The sequence below is a fragment of the Brassica oleracea genome, chromosome C5 (assembly GCF_000695525.1).
Source record: "Brassica oleracea var. oleracea cultivar TO1000 chromosome C5, BOL, whole genome shotgun sequence".
Classification (NCBI taxonomy): Eukaryota; Viridiplantae; Streptophyta; class Magnoliopsida; order Brassicales; family Brassicaceae; genus Brassica; species Brassica oleracea.
Window position 1 is genome coordinate 35,234,543 of NC_027752.1, and position 9,901 is coordinate 35,244,443.

The 9,901-nt window shown below is 32.6% G+C and overlaps 1 protein-coding gene across 1 annotated transcript; it reads left to right on the top strand.

Moving 5' to 3' along the window:
* The first annotated feature begins 4,624 nt into the window (after positions 1–4,624).
* On the top strand, positions 4,625–5,937 carry LOC106345118 (uncharacterized mitochondrial protein AtMg00810-like). Its single transcript, XM_013784374.1, has 2 exons — positions 4,625–5,071; positions 5,254–5,937. The coding sequence occupies exons 1-2, from the start codon at positions 4,625–4,627 to the stop codon at positions 5,935–5,937; spliced, it is 1,131 nt and encodes a 376-aa protein (XP_013639828.1).
* The last annotated feature ends 3,964 nt before the right edge of the window (positions 5,938–9,901 follow it).

Sequence of the window (9,901 nt, forward strand, 5' to 3'; positions counted from 1 at the left end):
TTGTCTTAAAAATATGTTAAATTTTTAAACGAAAATATGATATCAGAAAATAAACCAATCATAAGTAACATTTCAAAATAATAAATAAAAATAAAAAAATATAACAAAAATGAATTAGATATTATATGATGACAAAAAAGAATTAAATATTATATTAATATAATTTATAATGGATTTTATATACTTCTAATTCATTTCACTTTACAAATTCTTAAATCTGATTTACTAAATTCAATATTACACAATCAAACATATTAAAAATCATTGTAGATATTCCATAGTTAAAAATTTTATTTCACATTAACAACTTAATCTATAATATTATTTTTAGTGCATTATTTAAGAATTGTTTTCTTCCCATTCATTTATTTATGATATAATTTATATCTTTTTCAATTACGTTGATCTAAACTACCTACAAAAATGACACAAAATTTTCAAATTAGTTATACAATTTTTTTAATTATAATATATTATAAAATTCAATAAATCACATGCACATAAAATGATAAATTTTTAAAATAAATAGACCACGCGTAGCGCGGTTAGAATCTTTAGTAAGGATTAAAAAGACAATGACAAAGTGAATTGCATGAAGACATTAATGTTGAGCAGATACATATGTACCGAGTATTATTCTATATCACCAAAGTACTATATGATTATAACCCCACCTAAAATTCCTAAATATTAATCCAAACTCTAATCTCTAGATACAAAACCTTATCCCAACTCCTAAATAATAAACCATAAACTCTAATCAGTAAACCCTAAACCCAAATATAAACCCTAAACCCAAATATAAACCATAAATCTAAATATAAACCCTAAACCCAAATAGAATGGAATAAAATAAAATAAGTAACATAATAATATTGGTGAAATTATAAAATCTCTATGATTGCATGGAAGAAGTTAATGCTGGTCACAACTTTATCACCTTCAAAATAATAAACTCTAAACTCTAATCACTAAACTCTAACCCAAATATACACACTAAACCCAAATATAAACACAAAACCCAAATAGAATGGAATAAAATAAATAACATAATAAATATTGGTGAAACTATAAAATATCTATGATTGCATGTAAGAAGTTAGTGCTGACCCTAACCATACCCCCTCACTATATTTAATAACCAACAAAACGTGAGTAAGGGTTTCACAAGAGTGTATGTGTTAGCCTCTACAAGGCATTTCAGGATTAACAAAATTCATAAATAACATCAGAATCATTATATTAACAGTATTTTCAACAAAACATTACTGCCTAGACTTACCCAACAACATTATGCAACATAAAGAAAACGATAAATTGAGTTACATCCCGAGTGAAGAATTTGGTATATAGAAAATATAAAATAATCAATGTTTTGACTATTAAACCTTACCACAATAAAAACTCAAATCTATTTACTATATATAAAAAGTTGAGCAAACATTTAAGAAAATGTATACCATTTCAATCATGAAAATCTTGTCATGCTAATATAAACTTATAATCTCTACTAAGACTAATAAAAAATAAAAAATAAAGAATTTTAGTTAGACTTAGGTGAAGATGATATAAAAATGTGTTCTCATTATAAAAACATGACAAAAAAATAAAAATAATGACTAAAATAGTATAATAACATAAAATATTTTTGACAACAAATAAAAAAACAAAAACAAGTTAGAAAAATAAACGAACATCAAATGTTAAGTAAAATGAATATAATATCTCTTATCACTTAAAATTTTCTAAAAGACAAAAATCATTATTATACATATCTTTTGCAAATGCAAACGTTAAAACACAAACCATAAAATCATGCAAAAAATAAAACCTAGACCGCCTGAGACAACAACCGTGTGTATTGGTTTGTGTTTCATCGATGGGATTCAGAGTCACGTCCCGGTCACAGCTCTTACGATTACTCAAGTTATGACCTTGAAGCTCAAAGAAGGCAACTACCTTATGTGGAAGCTTCAGTTCGAGCAGTTCCTGTCAAGTCAGATGCTTCTGGGTTACGTCACCGGTGCGCAGCCAAGACCGCCTGAGACAACAACCGTGTGTATTGGTGATGCCGTCACAGAAGCAGCGAATCCTGAGTTTAAGAAGTGGATGCAGAAAGACCAGCTGATTCTTGCCTGGATCTATGGTACGCTCACAGAAGATGCGCTCAAATCAGTCTATGGACTCCATTCTTCTCAGGAAGTTTAGCTCGCTCTCGCTAAAAAGTACAACAGAGTCTCAGCCACGAGAAGACTCGATCTCCAGAGAAGGATTCAAACAACTGTCAAGGGAACTAAAACCATGACCGCTTACCTCTCGGAGATCCAATCTCTCGGTGACCAACTGGATTCCATTGGAGCTCCCATCACCGAACACGAGAAGATCTATGGTGTACTCAACGGTTTGGGAAAAGAGTATGAATCGGTGTGTGCTGTGATAGAACATGCTATGGATACCTATCCAGCACCATGCTTTGAAGACATTGTGTACAAGCTCACTGGTTTTGAAGACAAGCTACAGTCCTATCAGCCTCCTGTTGACGTTACCCCACATCAAGCGTTTTACACAACTCGTGGTGGTTATTCCGGTCGTGGAAGAGGAGGTTACAGAGGAGGATATCGTGTTCGTGTCTCCTGCACAACTCAAGGTCGTGGCTTTCCTCAGCAATTTGGTCAGAGCGCTCAACGTCCTCAGAGTGTAGCTGACAATCGTCCTACTTGCCAAATCTGTGGCAAATATGGTCATTCTGCCAACAAGTGTTACAGAAGTTTTGACTTAAGCTTTGCTATGGATGGTCCACAACCACAAGCCAATATTCTCACCTCAACTCATCACGCAGGAGCAGAGTGGTTCCCAGATAGTGGATCTTCTCATCATGTTACCAACTCTGCTTAGCACCTCGACTCAGCTCAGGAATATACAGGCACTGATCAGGTTATGGTTGGGAATGGTGATTTCTTGCCCATCACGCATGTCGGTTCTGCATCTATTCCCACCCAGACAGGTATCTTACCTTTGCTTAATGTTCTTGTCTGTCCTGAGATTTCTAAATCACTACTGTCAGTTTCCAAGCTCACCGATGATTACTCTTGTTCTATCACTTTTGACTCAACAACTGTTTGTGTTCTGGATAAGGAAACCAACAAGGTTCTCAGTCAGCGCAGCAAAGCTAAAGGACTTTATAAGTTGGATGATCCTCAGTTCATGTCGTTCTACTCTTCAAGACAGAAAAGTTCGAGTGATGTTGTATGGCACAAGCGACTGTGGCATCCTAATGATCAAGTCCTGCATCATCTATCTTCAATAAAGGCCATTCAAATAAACAAGACCCTCAAGAATATGTGTGAATCATTTCAGCTTGGCAAGACATGTAAACTTCCTTTTTCTAGTTCAGATTTCAGATCCAGTAGAGTGCTTGAGAGAATACATTCTGATGTTTGGGGTCCTGCACCTGTTGTTTCAGTTCAGGGTTTCAGATTCTATATCGTATTCATTGACAATTATTCAAGGTTCTGCTGGTTTTATCCTATGAAATCAAAGTCTGACGTATTCTCTATCTTCAAAGATTTCCAACTTCAAGTAGAAACACAATATGAACAGAAAATAAAGATCTTTCAATCAGATGGTGGAGGCGAGTTTGTAAATCAACAGTTAGCGCAACATTTTGCTAATTGTGGAATCAAACACATTATGTCTTGTCCTCACACTCCGGAGCAGAATGGTCTTACGGAACGGAGACACAGACATATAACGGAGTTGGGGATGTCTATGCTGTTTCAAAGTCATCTTCCTACCACACTTTGGGTTGAAGCGTTGTTCACTGCATCATTCTTGAGTAATCTCCTTCCCACCTCAGTCAATGACAAAATGCAGAGTCCTTATGAGTTGATCAATGGCAAAGCACCAGTGTACACAGCTCTTCGCGTTTTTGGCTGCGCCTGTTACCCTTATCTCAGGCCCTACTCACACAATAAGTGTGATCCTAAATCTCTCCTTTGTGTCTTCCTTGGCTACAATGAGAAATACAAGGGTTACAGAGCTACCACCCTCCAACAGGAAGAGTTTATATAAATAGACATGTATTGTTTGATGAGGAGAGGTTACCTTACAGGGATGTTTATCAACACTTGTTACCTGCAGCGACAACACCGTTAAGCTCAGCTTGGAGTTTGCAGAGCAAGGCTTTGGTTCACTCACCTTCAGATGCTACCACCCTCCAACAGGAAGAGTTTATATCAATAGACATGTATTGTTTGATGAGGAGAGGTTACCTTATACGAATGTTTATCAACACTTGTTACCTGCAGCGACAACACCGTTAAGCTCAGCTTGGCGTTTGCAGAGCAAGGCTTTGGTTCCCTCACCTTCAGAGAGTTATAGTCCATCATCTACAGAAAAAGCGGATGAAGAAAGTCAGCCTATTATGAGACTTAATGTCATTCAACCTCAAGTGATACCTGCAGTCTCTGCCAATGTCGCTCAAGATCAACGGCCTGTCAAGACAAGTGTATCAGATTCCAGTCAAGGTGTGCCTATCTCTGCTGCTGTTCCCCCACCGGGTTCTCCAAATGTGCAAGTCCAGTAACAACCACAACCTCATGCTGACACAGACAATGCTCACAGAATGGTCACACGAGTTAAGGCCGGTATCATGAAGCCTAATCCAAGATACGCCTTGCTTGCTGTTAAAGGTATTCCAGAAGTTCCAAAGATAGTACATGAAGCTTTAAATCACCCGGGTTGGAATGGTGCAATGAAAGAAGAGATGGATAATTGTGAAGAAACTCAGACATGGTCATTGGTTCCGCCTCCTTCTGATGCCAACATCCTTGGTTGCAGATGGGTTCACGGAGTTAAACTCAATGCAGATGGAACGTTTTCGAAGTATAGATCAAGAGTTGTGGCTAAAGGCAATGAACAGGAGGAAGGAGTAGATTTTATCGAGACTTACAGTCCTGTGGTACGTACCGCCACAGTCAGAATGATTCTTCATCTTGTTGTTATTGAAAGATGGGATATTAAGCAGCTTGATGTCAAGAATGCTTTCTTGCATGGAGACCTTACTGAGAAAGTATATATGAAACAGCCTCCTGGCTTTGCAGATCAAAAGCATCTTGAGTATGTTTGTAAACTTCACAAAGCCATATACGGACTCTAACAAGCCCCTCGTGCTTGGTTTGACAAGTTTAGCTCTTTCCTAATCAAGTTTGGCTTTCTCTGCAACGCCAGTGATCCATCTCTCTTTGTCTGCAGAAAGATACCAGTATCATCTTCCTTCTCTTGTATGTTGATGATATGCTGATAACAGGAAATGATCAGCCTCTCATCCAACAGTTGCTTAAAGGTCTGAGCAAGGAGTTTAGGATGAAAGATATGGGGCCTCTAAGCTATTTTCTTGGTTTGCAAGCTCAGTTCACCTCTACTAACCTGTTTTTGAATCAAGAAAAGTATGCAACCGATCTTCTCCAAGCAGCAGGGATGTTAGACTGTGCCCCAATCCCAACTCCGCTTCCTCTCCAGCTTGATAGAGTCCCGCATCAGGACGAATATTTTTCCAATCCCACTTACTTTCGTAGTCTCGCTGGCAAGCTCCAATACCTCACTCTTACAAGACCTGATATCCAATTTGCTGTCAATCTTGTCTGTCAGAAGATGCACAAGCCCACAGTCTCACACTTTCACCTACTGAAAAGAGTCCTGCGATACATCAAAGGAACACTGAAGATGGGGTTAACACTTGAGTCTGATACTGATTCGCAAATGAGAGCGTATTGCGACAGTGATTGGGCTGGTTGCCAAGATACAAGAAGATCAACTGGTGGTTTTTACACTTTCTTGGGGACAAACCTCATATCATGGTCCGCCAAGAGGCAAGACTCAGTTTCACGATCATCTACTGAGGCAGAATACAGAACTTTATCTGATACAGCTGCGTAGCTTGAATGGATCAGTCTCATGTTGAAGAGTATAGGTGTTCCTCATCCTGACCCAGCTGAGATCTATTGTGATAATCTCTCAGCTGTTCACCTGACATAAAACCTTGTCCTTCATCGCAAGTCCAAGCACTTTGCCACACATTATCACTTTGCTAGAGAGAAAGTGGCAAAGGGAACTCTTCTGGTGAAGCACATACCTGCAGCTCAGCAACTAGCGGATATCTTTACCAAGTCTCTGCCTTCAACAAAGCTTCTACAACTTGCGTTTCAAACTCGAAGTTGACTTTCCACCCACCTCGAGTTTGCGCGGGGGTATGAAGCCCAATAACGCAGATAACATTCAAGCCCATATGATCTCAAGACATATGGAGCCCAAGCCTGCAACACAGAAGCGACAAACCATTACAGAAGCTTTAACGGTATAGAGGATTGATAAAGGCAAAAGCATAAACGTTGGAGACAAGAGTACGGTCAAGACACCTCACCTGCAGCTCAGCAATAGGTTTGGAGCACTAGAGGATCAGACCGACTGAGCTGGCAGCTTGACGAATCAGAGCAAAGGATCTAGACTGTTCTTATCTTTGTATAAATAAGAGAAGAGATACACTGTAACCTTTAAGTTATGAAAGCATAATTTCAGTGAAATACTAAAGCTTACAAAGTTTCTGTCTTTACCTTTAGGGCTCACCACAAACTAGCACTACCTTCCTCACAAAATCATTATTCTCATATCTTGTTACAACCATATCTGTTAAAGCAAATACCTTGAAGCCATAGTTCGTGCGTCAATCTCCTGAAATCTCCAGGCCATGGCGGTTTCTTTCGTCTATTCATTGTTTAAATAAGTAGAGATCGAGATATTACACAAACTTGCAATATGTGCAAGGGAAAGCCATCGGTCCCGTAACGCTGTAAGATTACGAATTCCAATACCAAAGAATAACGCTCCCATTAGGAGAAGAGACGCCCGCCAAACATTCGACGAAAATCATTCGATCTTCTCGTCCAAATCAAAATAATTGTTCGGAGAAGAGTTGATAAATATCCGACAGAAGTCACAACCTTAATTCATTAATTCATGTGTGATTTTTTAAAAAATGGATTTATTCCTATAAAATCATGTTACATTTAATCTTCAATCTTATCATTTAAATTTTGGGTCTACCAGAAATTTTTATTGGGATATCAATAATTGGATTTAAACAGTAGATGATCCATTGGATTTATAGATAGTATAAATTAAATAGATATAATTTAATGTTGTAATACTATACATTCGTATGTTAAATATTTGTCGATGTTAACTTTTAAAATTATAAAAAAAAATTTAAATAACAAAAATTATACTATCTAACAATGATTAATCTTTACTACCTTAAACCAAGGAAAACAATTTTTAAACTATATAGTTTATTTTAAAAATTAAACAAAAACTAAATGTTTAATTATTTACTCGATAATATAACTCTATGAAGCAAAAAGTTTAATTTTTAAAAACTTTCTAAATTTATGAAATGTTACAATATCTTTGAATATGACAATAAAACAATATTTTACTAATCTTTATATATATAGTTACGATTTTAACAATGAAATAATAATCCGAAAATATATATATATAAGAAGATACAAATACATGTGAAAGTTTGAAACAATCTATTCAATTACAAAAATATACCGTAAACTTATTATGTTTTAAAAATGGATAGACACATATATATTATAATATATACCAATTTTGAATTGAAAACAAAATATTTATATAAAAATAATTGAAAATAAAAACCTGCGCGGGTCGAGATCTAGTTAACATGTTATAGTAGGACCACTTAAATAATTAGTTAATATGACATATTTTATTATTTATATTAATAATAAACCAACTATAAATTTGATTTTTTCTTTTCTTCTAATTATAACAAAATCTGTTGAGAAAGAATCTAACTAGAAAATAAAAATATTGTTAAATCAATGTTAACTAAAATTTTATTATAAACAAGAAAAAAAATTATATAATATTTTTCATAAATTCTATAATTATATTATGTATTATATAAAAATAGAAGTGATATATGAATTAAATAGGTAAATTAACAAATTTTATTTCTTAAAATTGTTTTATTTAAATAAATTATCACTAATCACTAAATGGATCAAAATTCGTAAACAATATAATATTTTTATATAAAAATAAATTTATTAACATATGTTAAACCTTTATATCTACAACTATATATTATTTTTTTATTTATTTTGAAACTCTCAACAATATATTGTTTAAAATGTTTATATACAAAAATATAATAGTATATAACAAACTTTAGTTCATATACTATTTAAAAAATATGTTATTAGAAAACTATAAAATTTTATTAATTCATTTAAAATATTAATGATATATCAAATTTTAATTATATATTTTTTTACTTTTAACAAAATCTATTAAGAAAAATTTATAAAATATTAACAAAACTTAAAATACTTTTTATAAAATAATGTATTAATGTAGTTAGAAAAACAGATTCAAAATTCATGTAATCCTTCAAACTCAAAAATAGTAGTAACATTTTTAAAGTTTTCTTGACAAATGATAAAAATTTAAAAATAAATATTCAAGCTCAAAATGATAATATTCAAATTTTTTAAATGATAAAATAATAGATAATAAATAATAATTTTTGAAATGAAAAAAAAACTATATATGTTGTAGAAATTAAAGCAATCTAATATTTTGAAATCTTCATTAGAAATAAAAATAAAACTTTATATCATAACATCCAAAAAATATCTTACATCAATAAAACTTACTAAAATAATATGATAGATGCTACTACATATAAAATTTACTAAAACAATAAGGATATATTATTTAGACAAAAAAATTTTTACTTATAAATCATGTAAAATTCTAAAATAATATATGTTAAAGTATATTTTTTAAACACAACATGTAAATATAATTCTTCTTAAACATATTTATTTTCTATAATATAAATAAATAAATTTTAAAAATTTATTTGATTATTTCATATTGTTATTTTATTATACCTAACTCGAAAATATATTAATAAGTAATAAAAATTAATAACAAAGTAAAATGTATTAAACAAATCACTATATATTAATAATGTTGAATAAGAAATATAATACTATAGAGTTACACAATATATAATACTAAAATGAAAATTATATATTTAAAACATTTGTAATAATATAAATACATTTATAAAACGACAAAAATATCCGCACGGACGTGCGGGTTAAAATCTAGTAAGTTTTATTAATATATCGATCGAGAGATCTTTTGTTTTTTGGATACCAAAATGAACCTATAAACTGCTACTAGCTAGAGTGACAAACTTATGCTATCACCGGTGAAGACTATACTCGTTGGAAGGGTTTCTTTGTTACAAATTTTTATATTGTTTTAAAGTATGAATGAAAAAGAATTTGTTCTTAATTAGTTGATATGCATTTATTGGTATTGAGTTTGTGTGTGCATACTTGGTAATTTTGGATGATTTACGAGAGATCTAGCGTAAGAGATTCTTTCTTTCTTTTTTGTCAATAAGCGTAAGAGATTCATGCATCTAGATTCCATTGTATTCTTATCTTTAAAGGCATAAACTAAAGAGCTTAGAGCAACTTTAACCCTATTACCCAAATGAGTTTCTTAATGCTTTTTTAATTAATTGATTGTACCTTTTTGTACTTAAAAACTTTAGATAAGAAACTATGAAAAATGTGTGCTTCAATGGTAGTTTCTTAAATAGGGGTTCTTAATAATTTTTTTTTAAAGATAAAATTTATTTATTAAATAAAACATAATAAAATAGAACATTTTAAACATACCTTTTTAATTTTTTTTTTAAAACAAGGATTACTAAAATAAACGAGAATAATTTGAAAGAAATATTTTGAACTCAGTTGTTGTCTTCGTCACGTCCAAATTTACTCCATAAATG

Bases quoted from the DNA above. Each gene is read 5' to 3' on its own strand.
- LOC106345118 (XM_013784374.1), top strand. From the start codon at position 4,625: ATGGTCACACGAGTTAAGGCCGGTATCATGAAGCCTAATCCAAGATAC. The intron at 5,072-5,253 runs GTATATATGAAA...CTTTGTCTGCAG, and splicing joins ATGGAGACCTTACTGAGAAA to AAAGATACCAGTATCATCTT.